The sequence below is a fragment of the Rana temporaria genome, chromosome 3, assembly GCF_905171775.1.
Source record: "Rana temporaria chromosome 3, aRanTem1.1, whole genome shotgun sequence".
NCBI classification, from domain to species: domain Eukaryota; kingdom Metazoa; phylum Chordata; class Amphibia; order Anura; family Ranidae; genus Rana; species Rana temporaria.
In genome coordinates, this window is record NC_053491.1 from 394,554,282 (window position 1) to 394,571,650 (window position 17,369).

General features: G+C 45.8%; 1 protein-coding gene across 1 annotated transcript in view; it reads right to left on the bottom strand.

Moving 5' to 3' along the window:
• Positions 1 to 17,369, bottom strand: part of LOC120932953 (hepatitis A virus cellular receptor 1 homolog) — a 31,046-nt gene that overhangs the window by 6,382 nt on the left and 7,295 nt on the right. The window contains exon 2 of the mRNA XM_040345838.1: positions 3,890 to 4,225. Coding sequence (XP_040201772.1) covers positions 3,890 to 4,225 — 336 coding nt within the window. The remainder of the gene's footprint in view (positions 1 to 3,889; positions 4,226 to 17,369) is intronic.

Here is a 17,369-nt window from a genome sequence, read left to right on the forward strand (position 1 = left end):
CAGAATAATCTTACGTGCCAACGTTCTGTGTGCCGGGTCAGACCGCGGATACGGTCCACCGGACCGTTTCCGCGGATAAATCCTCTCGAGGATTTGCGAGGATTTTGATCCGATGGAGTGTACTCACCATCGGATCGAAATCCGCGCCGAAATCCCATCGCGATGACGTGTCGCGCCGTCGCCGCGATGATGACGCGGCGACGTGCGCGACGCTGTCATATAAGGAATTCCACGCATGCGTCGAATCATTACGACGCATGCGGGGGATTGATTCGGACGGATTGATCCGGTGAGTCTGTACAGACCAGCGGATCAATCCGTTGGGATGGATTCAAGCGGATAGATTTGAAAGCATGTCTTCAAATTTTTATCCGCTGGAAATCCATCCCAGGGGATAAAAATCCGCGGAAACAGATCCGCTGGATTGTACACACCAGGGGATCTATCCGCTGGAGCCGGTCCGCGGATCAATTCCAGCGGATGGATCCTCTCGTGTGTACGGGGCCTCAGAGTTGGAGAAATGCTCATCTGAATTAGAAAAAGTCAAAGATCACTCGACCTCTGTCCAGAACCAATTCTTGGTTGTTCTTGACACACTAACTAGAATTTAAGATGTGTATTTTTGGTCCATGTCCGTTTTTTGTTTTGTTTTTTGGTTTAGTTAATTGTTTGCAGAAGTTTTCACAAAAGTTCTACTAGTTTTTATGTTGAGAACAAGCACTTTATTATTGTTCGTGACTCATTTGCACATTTAAAAGTCAGGCCTGACATGGAAAAACATGGTTGGAGCGAAGCTGTCCCTGAGATTTGAGCAGGCAGTCACTTTTACTATAGTTGACTTATATTGTGTTCTAGCACAGTCACTTTTCCATCTGTTGACATACACTTATAGTATGGGTGACTGACATCACAAACCTCAAGGACAATCTAAAACCATGTTTATTCTGCGGGCCAAAAACTACTGATATTTTTTAAACCAAAAAATTAAGCTTTGAAAACCATGAGAGATAATTTTAAAACATTGCTTGATACATGCATTGGGCCAGATTCACAAAAGAGATACAACGGCGTATCTCCTGATACGCCGTCGTATCTCTGAGATCCGCCCGCCGTAACTATGCGCCTGATTCATAGAATCAGGTTACGCATAGATCTCACAAAGATCCGACAGGTGTAATTGACTTACACCGTCGGATCTTAGGCTGCAATTCTAGGCCGGCCGCTAGGTGGCGATTCCATTGCGGTCGGCATAGAATATGCAAATGACTAGTTACGCCGATTCACGAACGTACGCTTTGCCCGTCGCTCTAAATTTACGTTTACGTTTCCGTAGAGATACGCTGCGTAAAACTAAGGCTGCCCTCTAGGTGGTCTAGCCAATGTTAAGTATGGCTGTCGTTCCCGCGTCGAAATTTGAAATTTTGCGTCGTTTGCGTAAGTCGTCCGTGAATGGCGCTGGACGCCATTTACGTCAACGTCGAAACCAATGTCGTCCTTGCGACGTCATTTAGCGCAATGCACGTCGGGTAATTTTAGGGATGGAGCATGCGCAGTACGTTCGGCAAGGGAACGCGCCTAATTTAAATGGTCCCCGCCCCATTTGAATTAGGCGGGCTTGCGCCGGGCGGATTTACGTTACACCGCCGCAAGTTTACAGGCAAGTGCTTTGTGAATCAAGCACTTACACTGTAAACTTGCGGCGGTGTAACGTAAATGGGATACGTTACGCCGCCGCAGCGTAGCCAGATTCTACGTGAATCTGGCCCATAATGTTTATTATTCAAATTGAAAAATAAAAAATTTTCACACACTTTATAAACCAAAAAAATTATGCTCTCTTAAGAAAAAAAAAATATATGCTCTCCTTTATAATCAAAAACAATTTTGCTCTCTGGTTTCATTAAAAAAAATTATGCTCTCTTGTGTAATAAAAAAAAAATATATGCTCTCTTGTTCAGTATAAAAAATGATGCTCTCTTGTGTAATAAAAAAATATATATGCTTTCTTGTTCAGTATAAAAAATGATGTTCTTTTGTGTAATAAAAAAAAAAACTGTCTTTATTAATGTTAAATAATAATATGTTCTCTTGTATACAAAGAAAAAAAAGAAAAAAGAAAAACAAATATTTAACAGGATTTCTTTATTTTTGTTTAAAAAAAATACATTTTGCAATAAAGTTTTAATATTGCATATTTTGTGTAGTGAATTCTTTAAACATACATAAAGGTATATCACATTTGAAGAGATTGCAGGTTATATAGTTGGTGAAGTGTATCATGACCTTTTGACGTGAAAGTTCTTTGATACAAATATTTACCTTCCGAGTTATAGCGTTTTCAAACATGCGCAGTAGCAAGCATTCATTTTTTTCCGGACGAATAACGCATTAACCTTACTATTTATCGTTCGGCCGTCAAAATGTTTCCAAACTTGCTGTTCGTTTTTTTCCCACAAAAACGTCGCAAACTATTTACGATTTGTGCCCATTAACTTGCCGAAAAACGAACGAAGTGTCTCCATGAACGATTTTCGGACGATTTTTCATCTAGTGTATGGCCAGCAGTAGAATCATGCAGATTAAACAGCTAGAGAAACAGGTTGTGAGCAGGATGGATCACGGGTGACAATTAACACTAGACAGAAAGGGACACTTTGATGTTATGTTGTAGGATGAATTTGGGGTCAGGCACTACAACTAGTAAACTCAAAACAGAGAAATGAGAGTTAAAACAGAAATACTTTATATGTTGTCAGAGAGGGAAGATGGGATAAACACTATGGCTGCCCGTCTGTTCATAGAAGCTACAGTATGTGAAGTATGGGATTACAATACATGGGATGCAAAGGATATAAGAACAAAATAAGGAAAGCAGAATTTAAATCAGGGAAATATTAAAGAGGGTTAAAAGAAAGTGAGAGAATGATATGCATGTGTTGTGTACAAATGGGAAAAATGTAAGCGATTTTAGATCAATATTTATGTATGTGTGTGAATGCTGGAACCTTTAGTTCTATCTCTTGTGTGTGTCATGCATGCAGATGTGACCCCCTCCTTTGCGCTCTCATGAAAGAATGTAGCTGGGATGAGAGATCAGTGATAAGCTGGAAGGACACCATGCCAATTTCTGTTTTTTAGACAAAACATTTATAACAAAAAATTGGTCTGTGCAGGAGGGGGGAGGGGGGGTGGGGGTTAAAGCGGTGGTTCACCCTCCTTACCATCAGTCTAGCATTACATTCGGCATAGTAGCGCGAGCTACAGTATGCCGGTCTTACATTTTTTATTCCCGTACTTAATGTGCTATTGCACATTGAAGATTCCGACTCCCGCAGGGAATGGGCGTGCCTATGGAGAGGGAGGATGATTGACGGCCGGCTCTGGCACGTCACGCTCCCCGAAGACAGCCGGAGTAGGTCTCGGCTCTTCACGGCGCCTGCGCACAGGCTATGCGCAGGCGCCGTGAAGAGCCAAGCCTATTTCGGCTATTTCCGGAGAAGCGTGACGTGCCAGGGCCGGCCGTCAATCACCTTCTCTCTCCATAGGAACGCCCATTCCCCGGAACCTTCAATGTACAATAGCACAGTGAGTACGGGGATAAAAAATGTAAGACCGGCATACTGTAGCTCGCGCTACGATGCCGAATTTTATGCTAGAAATTTTTTTTTTAATAGGGTGAACCCCTGCTTTAAGTGACCAGTAAGCAAGTGGTTAACTAACTAGCACTAAGCAGGAGGGGGTGAGAGAGGGAGATACCAAATCAATAAGTAAACAAGTTGCTATTGGCCCTCAACCACTACAACATGTCAGCATACACCAAAACAATAGACCCCCTGATTTGATTTATTACAACACAGAAAATATACATTTAGGTGGACATAAAACATACCATCCTGTATCCTAAGGTATTTTTCCTTTTTGAGATCATTGAACCACCCAGGCATCTCCACTCGGCAGCAATACCATCCTTCATCTTCCTCAGTTAAATTACTAATGGTCAGTGACACATTTCCCTGTGCTATGGCCCCCAGTAACTGGTATCTGTCAGAGACCCTCTTGGTCACTTTGCTGCCATCTGTCTCGATGATGATATCGCTACATTTGAACATTGGGCAAAGGCCTTTACCCCAGCACATGGTGGTTGTGCCTCCGCTGATGTCATAGTTGCAGGGTAAGGTCACTGTATCATATACTGATCCTCTCACATGGTCATTTGATGTCACAGCTGCCAATTTAAAGAAGAGAGATTTACATATAACAACAACAACTGATCATAATAAAATTACTTTTTTATTTCATTATTTTTCTGCTATAATTCTACAATAGGCTATGAGAAATGTCAAATGTTACATTTACATACAAAGCATACATTGAACTAATATTGTATAGTTTTTAAGGTCTGATTCACACCTATGCATTTTTTTGGCGCTTTTTGCAGAAACACACTATAGTCCATTTAACACGGTTTCCTATGGGACTAGTTCACATCTATGCTTTTTTCAGCCGCTGCGTCTTTGGAAAGGGTCAAAGACTTCAATGGAGAAGCTGCAGAAAAGCATGTAGTGTGTTTTTTGCCACGATTTTACCACGATTTGCATTTTTTTATCTGCCCAACAACAAATTGGGCAAAAAAAGTATTAAAATGCAAATTGCTACAAAGTAGGGTTAAAATCGTGCAAAAGCACTGCAGAAACTATCAAAAGCAAACTGTATAGATGTGAACCAAGCATAACGCAGCTAATAAGTCACAAACACATACTAACTCTCAGGCCGCGTACACACGGTCGGTCAAAGCCGAAGAGAATGGACCGAAGTTCAGTTTCATCGGTCCAAACCGACCGTGTGTACGGCCCATCGGTCTTTGGTCCTTCGGACCATAATTTTAAAACTTGCTTTAAAATCGAACCGATGGACCGCTGACCGATCGGTCCAAACCGATGGTTAGTACACAAAAGCATCGGTTCAAAACCCGCGCATGCTCAGAATCAAGTATACGCATGCTTGGAAGGATTGAACTTCGTTTTTTCAGCACGTCGTGTGTTTTATGTCACCACGTTCTGACCCGATCGGATTTTGAACTGATGGTGTGTACACACATCAGACCATCAGGCCACTTCAGCGGTGGACCGATGAAAACGGTCCGTCGGACCATTCTTATCGGATGAACCGGTCGTGTGTGCGCGGCCTCACACTTGCAATCTCTGTACACTGACCCTTACTCTAGCCAATACTAAGCCCCTGCTAAGCTTGCATCTATGCATGTTGCTTCCGAGCGTTTTTGCACTTTTTTTTTTGAGGTGCTTGCTGCGTTTTTCGACACACGTTTTTACCACGTTTTTACCGCGATTTGCGTTTTTTATTTTATTTTTTTACATTTCCTTACATTACCTTAAACAACCAGCTATAAACAGGTAAAAAAAAAAAAAAAAACGCAAAACGCAAATCGCGGGAAAAACGCGGTGCGGAAAAACAAAGTCCCTGACCCTTTCCAAAAACACAGAGGCACAAAAAAGCATTGATGTGAACATGTTCCATAGGAAACCATGTTAAAAAAATTCCCTGCATTTCTGCAAAATGCAAAATGCAAAATGCATCAAAAAACGCATTAGTGTGAATGGAGCCTAAATCCTAACTTGGCATGGGTTTGGGCATGTTGGGCTCCTAGTCTGAACCCATCTGATTGAGCCCGTTAGGAAGCTATACCAGTACTGGGCCAATCATAGGTGACTGAGGCATTCTCTGCCCCACAGCCACACATATACTGGGCTGAAGGATTGGAAATGCCAGGATGCAGATGATTGGTTCAGTCAAGTGACAGCTTCCTGGAGGGCTCGCTCAGGTTAAGACTACCATCCGAACATGTCCAAGCTCATCCCTAATTTTAAGGGCAACCCTCATAATATTCCTTCTTGTAAACACCCTCTCTATAACCATAACCTTTTACTAAACCTATCCCCTTGTCTGCACATGCACCTCTCCAGGGCCGGTGCAAGGTTTTTTTACAACTAAGGCAAAGGTGCCTTTTTGACGGCCCCCCCAGCGCGCGCGCACACACACACACACACCATACATTATGGCCTAGATTCAGGTACGGCGGATCTACGTTGCGCGGGTATAGCGTACCGTATTTACGCTACGCCGCCGCAACTTAGAGAGGCAAGTGCTGTATTCACAAAGCACTTGCCTCCTAACTTACGGCAGCGTAGCGTAAATGGGCCGGCGTAAGCGCGCGTAATTCAAAGTAGGCTGTAGGGGGCGTGTTGTATTTAAATGAGGCTTGACCCCATGTAGATGCATGGCCGAACGAACGGCGCATGCATGCTCAGTATCACGTTGTATTTACGCCCGAAAATACATCGGCTCAATGCCTGTGACGTGAACGTAATTTACGCACAGCCCTATTCGTGTACGACTTACGCAAACGACGTAAAAAGATAGGCCTGTTCCAAAGTCCATACTTTGCATGGGATGCGCCACCTAGAGACCAGCTTTATCTTTACGCCGGCGTATCTCTAACGTAAACGGCGTAACTAATTGCGACGGGCGCATGTACGTTTGTGAATTGGCGTATCTAGTCATTTGCATATTCTACGCCAAACTCAACGGAAGCGCCACCTAGCGGCCAGCGTAAATATGCACCCTAAGATACGACGGCGTAGGAGACTTATGCCGCTCGTATCTTAGCCTAATTTAAGCGTATCTGGTTTCCAGAATACGCTTAAATTTACGATGGCGCAGATTCAGACTTACGACGGCGTATCTACTGATACGCCAACGTAAGTCTCTGAGAATCTGGCCCTATATCTGTGCTCCATTAACTGTTCAACTCTTGAGAGGCTGGCCTACAATGGTGTCATTAGTGGAGCTTCGGCTCATCTTCTGATGAAGCCAGAGAAGTAAACAAGGAGGTGGAATCCATGTCTTTTTACAAACAATGGCAGAGGGAGAGACAAAAGCCCCAAATAATGTGTGCACATTTCAGCATGCTCTGGATAGACTGCCACTCCCCCTTATCATACCTGGCCATTGTTCACAATAGATGCAGAACAGTTAGCTGTACCATCCCCACACCAGGGCACAGATCACACCTCCAACTTCTACATCACCCCCAGTCCCACATTTGTACCCACATTGTACACACTGCCCCATCCATCGCCTGTTCCATTCATTAAGTCTTTACAATGGCAGCAACTTGTTCTGCACCCCCCTCCCCCTACCTTGTCTTAGATGAGAGGAAGACAAGTTTGATGAGTCCATAGGTAAACAGCTGGATGTTGTCCTTGGCTATGCTGGCTACTTTCAGACTGTCACTTGTGCTCTAGAATATGCAGTTCCATCGTTTTCTCCTTCTCATTTGTGGATCATGTGTGACAGGACTGCTGCTGGGAGCGAGGAGGGACTACACCGGGCTGGACATGGACAAGGGGAAAGGTTTGGAGGAGGGTGAAGAAGAAAAAGCCCAATGAGTTTAGGAAGACTCGGGAACAGAAGTGGCTCCGTAGCGCAAAAAAATAAAAAGCAGATGCCGCCTCATGGGAACAAACGCAAGCTGTTCTGCACTGCGCATGTGCCGCGGCGCCCCGAGCATCACGGGAAGTGTAGTCTGGCCACAGGAAGGCCAGAGAGACGCCAACAACAAGGAGAGGAGGAGGAGGAGGGACTGGCAGTGAGCACTCTAGCGCTTGAGCGCCCCCACCTCTGTGGCGCCTGGGTGAACTGCACCTGGCGCAGCTGTCTCGGATCGGCCCTGCAATTTTCCGCCCTGTTCCCCTGTCGGCGCTGGCGCCGTAAGGCAAGCGCCATTGTTGCCTTGCGCTAGCGCCGGCCCTGCACCTCTCCTGCGTATATCTGTACTTTACTGACATTGAAGTTCTGGCTCTGAGTAATCTAACTTCAGCCACCATAGGAGCAGTCTAGGAAATTGGCATCCAATCATACACCACTGAATGATCATGGTTTCCTTAAATCTTTAGAGTTTCAATAAATACTTTGACAGGATAAATATTAAAATGTGAAGCATACCCCACAAAAATCAGGACTCTTGGTTTGTGTAAAGGAAATTTGTAAGCTCTGTATACAATTGTATTCTATTTTGTATGTAGTGCACACAGCACTAATAATGTTTTCATTACATGTTTGCATTCTTTTGAGTCCTGATTAGAATTGGTCTGCCTATGTTACACCCTTTTGTTACCATACAAGTACAATTGTACTATTAATGTGATACTTATGTAATCATGTGTATAAAAACCTTCAGGTGCATTATTATAATAAAAGAACAATTATTTGGAAAGATGCTAAGTGTATCTTTTGTGTCTACTGCAGTAGTTATTATTAATTTGGAACCACTAATCAATATGAGGACAGGAGTTGCCTATCTATAAAAATTCCATGTCTGGTGGCGAGCTTTGCCTAGGAGAGGATTTACAGGTGACCCTGTGAAGCCGAAACAAGGACCTTGAGACGATCCGGGAATTTCTGATAATCAGCCGGCTGAGGTAAGCCCTTTGCTTACATTTGAGTTATCAGACTTCCTTGATTGGTAAGGCATTTTCATGAGAAAGGGTACCTATTTTACTCCCCTTAATCGAACTGTATTGATTGGTGGTTATATGTTATCTTGTCACTAGGGATGAGCTTCGTGTTCAAGTCGAACCCATGTTCGACTCGAACATCGTATGTTCGACCGTTCGCCGAAATACGAACGTTACGGCCCGTTCGCGCCAAATGACTATGACCCGCATGCTTGTCCAATCACAGCGCGCAAAAAACGGAGAGCCATAATTGGCCAAAGCCAGGGTGGCTTTGGCCAATTATGGCTCAGGGGGTTTAGTATATGCCCCACACTATAAAAGGCCGCCTGCAGGTCGGCCTTGTGTAGTGTGTTGCGGCGGTGGTTAGAGACAGAGATAGAGAGAGAGAGAGAGTGTAATTTTTTTCTAGGTAGATAGAACAGGCAGGCTAGTCAGTTAAAGCTACAGTGTGTAGAGGATATATATGTATCCCAGGTGTTGTACATATATTTATACACTGTATAGTTTAGCTAGATCAGCTATTCCTAACTTACTGTCAGGCAGGTGATTGTGCTAGCTGCAGTATTCTCACGTGGTGTATTGCCTGTGTCCTCTGCAGTGTGCACCATAAAGCTACATGGTGTGTGTACTGCCTTTGTCCTCTGTAGTTTTCACCTAAAGCTACTTGGTGTGTACTGCCCGTGTCCTCTGCAGTTTGCACCTAAATCTATGTAGTGTGTACTGCCCGTGTCCTCTGCAGTGTGCACCATAAAGCTACGTGGTGTGTACTGCCTTTGTCCTCTGTAGTTTGCACCTAAAGCTACGTGGTGTGTACTGCCGTGTCCTCTGCAGTTTGCATCTAAAGCTACGTGGTGTGTACTGCCTTTGTCCTCTGCAGTTTTCACCTAAAGCTACTTGGAGTGTACTGCCCGTGTTCTCTGCATTTTTCACCCAAAGCTACGTAGTGTGTACTGCCTGTGTCCTCTGCAGTGTGCACCATAAAGCTACGTGGTTTGTACTGCCTTTGTCCTCTGCAGTTTGCACCTAAAGCTACTTGGTGTGTACTGCCCGTGTCCTCTGTAGTTTGCACCTAAAGCTACTTGGTGTGTACTGCCCGTGTCCTCTGCAGTTTGCACCTAAAGCTACGTAGTGTGTACTGCCTGTGTCCTCTGCAGTGTGCACCATAAAGCTACGTGGTGTGTGTACTGCCTTTGTCCTCTGTAGTTTGCACCTAAAGCTACTTGGTGTGTACTGCCCGTGTCCTCTGCAGTTCGCACCTAAAGCTACGTAGTGTGTGTACTGCCTTTGTCCTCTGCAGTTTGCACCTAAAGCTATTTGGTGTGTACTGCCCGTGTCCTCTGCAGTTTGCACCTAAAGCTACGTAGTGTGTACTGCCTGTGTCCTCTGCAGTGTGCACCATAAAGCTACGTGGTGTGTACTACCTTTGTCCTCTGCAGTTTGCACCTAAAGCTATGAGGTGTGTGTACTGCCTTTGTCCTCTGCAGGCCAATAGTATGTCTGGAAGGACAACAAGGAGAGGCAGAGAGTCACAAGGGCAAGCAGGCTCTGCGTCTAGAGGCAATAGTGCTGGTCATGGACACTGTGCATCCTCATCAGCACGTGGCCGTTGGACATGCTCGTCCTTGTTTTCGGCAGCTGGCCTTGTTGAGCCGCAACATGCCGAAGACTTGGTAGAGTGGATGACCAAGCCGTCCTCATTCTCTCTCACCCAGGCTCAGGGTACTTTGTCTGGCAAAGCAGCTGCCAAGGCGTCCTCTTCACTCTGCTCAATGGCATCAGTCACTCCTTCCCTAGCCCCACCATGTCCTCCTGAGGAGTCCCCCGAACTGTTTGACCACAGTGTTGGGTACATGCTGCATGAGGATGCGCAGCGTTTTGAAGGCTCTGATGATGGTACACAGCTAGAGGAAAGCAGTAATGTGAGCCCAGAGAGAGGGGGTGCCCAAGAAGGACAGCAATCTGGCAGTCATGTTCCCCCAGCTGCAGCATACTGACAGGTTTTCTACAGTGATGAGGAGGGAGGGGATGATGAGGTCACTGACTCTACGTGGGTGCCTGATAGGAGAGAGGAGGAGGCACAGGCACATCTCCAACGAGGCAGGATGCCCTCCAGGGGCCAGCTAAGGGCAGCACACCGACTGCATCACAACGCAGAGCTACGCATGTGCAGGGCGCTGCTTTGTCTTAGCGTTATTCCAAAAGTTCTATGGTGTGGGCCTTTTTTGAGATGAGTGCATCAGATCGCACCGCTGCTATTTGCAACATATGTCTTAAGTGTATCTTGCGTGGGGGGGCGTGTCCGGATGTGAGCAAGGGAAGACGTGTGCTGTGAGAGCTCCACAGTGATCCGCTCAATCCATCCGTTTATTGGAGCCTTGCTGCCCGTTTTTTCATCACAACGGCCCAGATACTGGTAGGGGAACCTCCGGACATGCGAAAGGGGGCGGCGAAATCCGGATTCCAGACCCCAAAGTCCCAGCGCCAGACCCGCTCTGCACGAGGCTCAGACGCGGGCCTGCACGCCGCCGCCATCTTGCCTAATCCTCCCTCCTCGAGGAGTGCACGGAGGCTGGCCAAGGAGATGGCACACCATGAGGGGACTGCACAGGACATCAGTGCAGGGGAAGCACACACAGCCCCTCCGGCTCAGGATGCAGCCCAGGAGGCAATCACGCGCCCGATCCTAGAGGCCATAACTGCCAGCAAGGCCGCGGTCATGGTAAGCATAGACCACCTCACTACAGAAATAACCCTGATAAGGCATGATCTGGACAAGATTAGGGGGAGGATGACTGAGGCAGAGGAGAGGATCTCCAGTGTGGAGGATGAGACTCATATACAGGGCAACCAATTGTCTGAATTGCAAGAGGTGGTGAGACTGTTACAAGATCGCGCTAATGACGCTGAAGACAGACAAAGGAGGAATAATGTCCGCGTGGTGGGGCTACCGGAGGGGGCAGAGGGCGCGCAGGCCACCACATTTGCTGAGGACTTCTTTATTAAGCTGCTTGCTTTGGGGGAGAGACCCCCGACATATGTTGTGGAGCGGGCCCACAGAGTACCCATGGGCAGGAGGCCTCCAGGTGAATATCCGCGTCCCTTCCTAGTAAAATTCCTGAATTACAGAGATAGGGACATGATATTGTCGGCATCCAGGAGGGCCCAGGAGCTGAAATATGAGAATGCAAAAATAATGCTTTTCCCAGACTTCTCGGCGGAAACGCAGAGAAGAAGAAGATCTTTTAATGATGTCAAGAAGAGGCTGCGTGATAAGAATGTACAGTACAGCATGCTTTACCCCAGCAAATTGCGAGTTCAACATCAAGGCAATGTAAAATTTTTTGACAACCCAAGAGATGCCTGCGACTGGTTGGATAGGAATCCCTGAATTGCCTTCACCGCAAGCTGAGTATTGTGTTTTGATGTCCTATAGTTTTTTCTCTTCTCTTTCTCCTCCGTTGTTTTACTATTATTGAGTGGAACTCCGCTTTTTGCCATTTACTTTGATTTTCAACCTACTGAAGTGGTAGGCAACGGTGTTTTTTAGGAAGCACCTTGACTAATGTAGTGAAGGAATGGACCTGTGTATTTTGCCTTCCTTTAAAAGCTTCTTCCATGAAGTTTTTTTATTCTTTTTTCTAATCTGCCGGTCAATATAGGCCCCATGGTCATGTCCTTCTTTTTTATTTTTGAATTTTGTGCTGTACCTTACCTAATGCCCCAGCTTTGAGACAGGCTGTCAGGGCGTCTCATCATTTTGTTTTATTAAGCTGTGCCCTATCATACACTATTCAAAGCTGCATATTCATACTGGTCATTTTCGTTAGGAAACCACTAGATGGCGGTGGTGGGCTGTCCCTCTTATATTTTTCTTCAGGCCATCTCTTTTTAGCTCCAATTTGAAACCTGCTGACGTGGAGCTCTCTGGAACTCAGGAAGACTTTTAGTACACGGTTGGACAGGAGATCTTTCGGAGCAACTTCCAGAATCATCTAATTTTTGGGTGTTAAAAGGTTTTTGGGTTTTGAAGCCGCATACCAGACAATGGGTGTTTTTGAAGCCTTTTTGCTTCAAGGTTCTAATTTTTTTTTCTCTTTTTTATTTTTTTGTTGTTTCTGGTATAATGGCAGGGGGGGTGGGTTGTTGGGGGGAAAGGGAGGGGGAATGGTTTACTTAGTACATACCTACTACTCAGTTCCCGGTCCTCGGTTAGCGGGGGCCTCATGTCAGATACTATTGCTGTGTCCTGATTTAGACCTTCGGGTCTGTATGAGATGCACCTGGGAGTTATTTTCTGCTGGGGAATATGGCTAATGTGATTAGGTTTGTGTCTTGGAATGTTCGGGGCTTGAATAGCAAATTTAAAAGGGCCTCAATGTTCCAATACTTAAAAATAGCTCGGCCGCATGTGGTTCTCTTGCAGGAGACTCACCTGGATGGAAATAGAATCTTGGCCCTACGAAAGCACTGGATTCAAAAGGCTTTCCACGCCACTTACTCCACATTTGCGCGGGGCGTGTCTATACTTGTAAGCAAGGCACTCCCTTGTAAGATCCACCAGGTGATAACTGATCCGGGGGGGCGGTATGCGGCTGTAGTAATGGATATTGCCAACCGGAAAATCTTATTGGTAAATGTATATGTGCCACCTCCGTTTAATGTACAAATGTTATATGACTTATATGTGAAACTGACCCCGCATGCTCATTTACCGCTTCTATTGATGGGGGATTTTAATGCTACACTTAGTGATCTGGACTCGTCCAACCCAGGGAGGGGAGGTTCGCAGGACTTGTTGTCATGGGTTTCCATGGCGGGTTTATCTGAAATATGGAGAGCTAAGCATCCCACCACCACGTGCTATTCCCATCTTTCACAGACGCATCGCTCATCGGCTAGAATAGACCTAGCATTTGCCAACCAGGCTTTGTTACCTTATGTAGGGGGAGCGGAATACTTGGCAGGAGGGCTCTCAGATCATAACCCACTCTCTATCTCGTTGCTCTTCCCGGCGGGTGGGGGGGGCAGGAGCTGGAGACTGTCACCGGGATGGTTACAGGAGGAGCAGGTTTCCAATCACCTACTGGAAGCAGTTGACAACTACTGGACTCAGAACGTGGACTCGGCTGCTCCACTAGTAGTATGGGATGCGTTTAAGGCTGTGATACGGGGGGAATCAATAACTGCCATTAAGAGGGTTAGAGTAGATCAGAATGCGACCATTCAGGAACTTCAGGACGGGGAGAGGGAATGTGCGTCTGTGCACGCTACGGACCGGACGGATGTTTCTTACTCTGCCCTGTTGGAGGCGAGACGTAGACTTTCAATGCACTGTAATGATCTTGCACATACGGAGGCTGCACACAGAGCTAATTCGCTGTTTTCTGAAGGGGACAAGAATGGGAAGCTTTTGGCTAGGTTGGTGACGGAGCAAAACCACATAGAACACATATCGGTAGTGAGGGGACGTGATGGAGAACTGGTCGGGGACCCGATGGAAGTTCTAGCGGAGTTCCAGGCATTCTTTTCAACACTGTATGCTCCGATACCACCGTATGACAAAGAGGCTCTGAATAATTTGCTAGGGGGCTTATCCCTTCCCAAGTTGACGGAGGACGATAGTATAGCATTAGATGCTAAAATAACGAACAAAGAAGTAGTATCGGCGATATTTGCATTCCCACCTAATAAAGCGCCGGGTCCGGATGGCTTCCCGGCTGACTTTTACAAGGTGTATGTTGACCAATTGGCCCCTAGGTTATCGACGTTATTTGAATGCTGTCTGAAAGAAAAAGTGCTCCCAGCCTCCATGCTTGATGCATACATTATCCTTTTACTTAAACCAGGTAAAGATTCCTTAGAATGCTCATCGTATAGACCCATAGCGCTGCTTAACATGGACCTTAAGATTCTGACGAAAGTTTTAGCAAAAAGGCTGGCGCTGGTCATTGCATCCCTGGTGGATGTAGACCAGACAGGTTTTATGCCAGGAAAATCCACTGACACTAACCTGAGAAGGCTTTTTACACATTTACAGCTCCCTAATATAGATTCGGCAGACAGGGTAATAGTCTCTATCGATATAGAAAAGGCCTTTGACTCGGTGGACTGGAATTATATGCATACAGTTCTCGAGTACATGGGATTTGGTCAATCCTTCAGACAGTGGATTGCACTTTTGTATAGTACGCCTAGGACAGCCATTCGTATGGGGGGATCCACTTCTGAGTATTTTTCGATTGGGAGGGGTACTAGGCAGGGGTGCCCCTTGTCACCATTCTTATTTGCCCTTATGATGGAGCCCCTTGCAGTGGCGCTGCGGGCGTCGGAGGGGGTAAAAGCAATTCGGGTGGGTAGTATAAATGAAGGGCTGGCGTTATACGCAGATGACCTTCTGCTATTTCTCAGAGATCCGGGGGAGTCGTTGGTCACTGCTCTGGGTATCATGAACACCTTTACTACGTACTCAGGGTTGAAAGTGAACTGGGGCAAGTCGTCCATTTTACCCTTAGATAAGGGGGCTAGTGCAAAAGCGGATCCCAACTTACCACTAAAATGGGTTACACAGATAACTTACCTGGGTGTGAAGGTAACGGCGAATGCGTTGGATTATATGTCTCTTAACCTACTCCCCCTTTTGACATTCTTTAAGCAGAAAGCATTGATTTGGCAAAAACTCCCTCTATCTTTGATTGGCAGGGTTAATCTTCTAAAGATGAAGATTCTCCCAGTCATTCTCTATTTTCTGAGGAATGCTCCGGTATGGATACCGAAGTCCTTCTTCAAGAAATTGGACAGCATCACGACCACATTTCTCTGGGCACCAAAATCACCTAGGCTGGGCTTGAAGGTTCTTCAGGAACCATGGGGACAGGGAGGGCTGGCAGTGCCTGATTGGCGCAAATACTATTTGGCGGGGCAACTAGTTTTCATACATAGATGGTTAATATCAGATGAGGGGGATTCAGCTACTATACTGGAGGCAGCCCACTTAGGCTCTTATGAGACCCTTCGGTTAGCAATACACCGAGGTACAGGAAAGGACCTTCCGTTGACAGAATCTATGAAGGCCACAGTTAGGTCATGGGTGGAGGTGGAAAAATTGGCCTGTCCCAGCTACACGGGGGTCTCACCTTCGACTCCCCTGTGGAAGAACCCGAAGCTCCAACAATTCTATAAATTTGATGATGCTATAGGTTGGGCAAGCAAGGGGATCAAACTACTTAAGGACATTACGCGCGATGGGGTACTTTTAACTTTTGACCAGTTGAAGGTCAACCATGACCTTCCCAACACACAATTCTTTCGGTATTTGAGACTGAGACACGCATTCCAGACACAGTTTGAAACACAGACGGTTGCATCCTTTCCTTCAAGACTAGAAGACCTCCTAATGACAGAAGATTTGCCCAAAACTCTATCAGTGACATACAAAGAATTGTTTAAAATTAGTCCTAAGGCCTTGGTAAAATGCAGAGAGCGATGGGCAAATGAGGTCCCTGGTACACAAGGGGAGGAGTGGGATGACATGTGGGATCGTCCGTTCAAATATCTAGTGGCGGCTCGAGACAGACTCATTCAGTTCAAATTTCTGCATAGAAGCTACTACACTCCAGCCAGGCTGGCAGTGATTTATCCGTCGGTGCCACCTGAATGTTGGAGGTGCACTTTTTCGCCAGCAGACGCACACCACGTGTTTTGGGATTGCCCACAGATTCGGCAGTTCTGGACAGGGGTCACATCCTGTATAGAGGGAGTACTGGGGGTACCCATACCTAGAGAAATCAGTGTTTGTCTGTTGGGCTTGGTGGAGGAGGTGGTCCCATCTAGGGCGCATAGGACGTTACTTAGCATACTCTTATTTTACGGGAAAAAAGCTATTTTGCTCAAATGGAAGAGTCCGGGGGCACCAGAGATAGCATTTTGGAAGGGGCTGGTGAATGCTATGCTCCCATATTACAAGGCAACCTACCTGTCTCGGGGCTGTGTGGGTAAATTTGAAAAGGTATGGAGGGCCTGGTACGAATCTGACCAGACGGTTGGATAGTGTGAATAGGTAAATAAAGTCTGAATTCTGCACATTTTTATACCTGCAATTGACTGACTTCAGGTGCATCGGGAATATGAATGAGTATGAACTCTCAGCAAAGTGTACATCTCTTTTTCTTGCAGAGGAGTCCTGCGCTGATGTGTCGCAGGGGGAGGGAACTGAGTAGTAGGGGGGAGGGAGGGAGGGTGGTTTCAACTGGGTTTAGCCATCTGTGATGGCCTTGTTGTATGCACATGGTCATGTTGACCAAAGGTTTACTTGGTGTTCTACCAAGAAATGTATGTTTTGTTATGTCAACAAAAACTTTCAATAAAAAGAAATTTTCAAAAAAAAAAAAGTGTATCTTGCGTGGCCAAAACATCACCCGCTTGGGCACCACATGCTTTACCCCTGTAAACAAATGTTTACAGGGGTGATAACTAGGGTTGTCCCGATACCACTTTTTTGAGACTGAGTACAAGTACCGATACTTTTTTTCAAGTACTCGCCGATACCGAATACCGATACTTTTTTTAATGTCATGTGACGGTATTTTATAAAACAAATTTTTACAGTGATTTTTTTAGTTTTTTTGGGGGAAGGTGGATTGTCAGTGTGTTTTTTTTATTTACATTTTATTTTTATTTATTTTAAAAAAAAATATTTATTGCAATTTTTTTTTTTGTTTAATCAGCCCTGTTGGGGGGCTTTGGTGAGATATCAGGGGTCTTAACAGACCTCTGACATCTCCCCTTTAAGACAGAGAAAGGGACTAGGGAAACAGATTCCCCAGTCCCTTTCTTAGC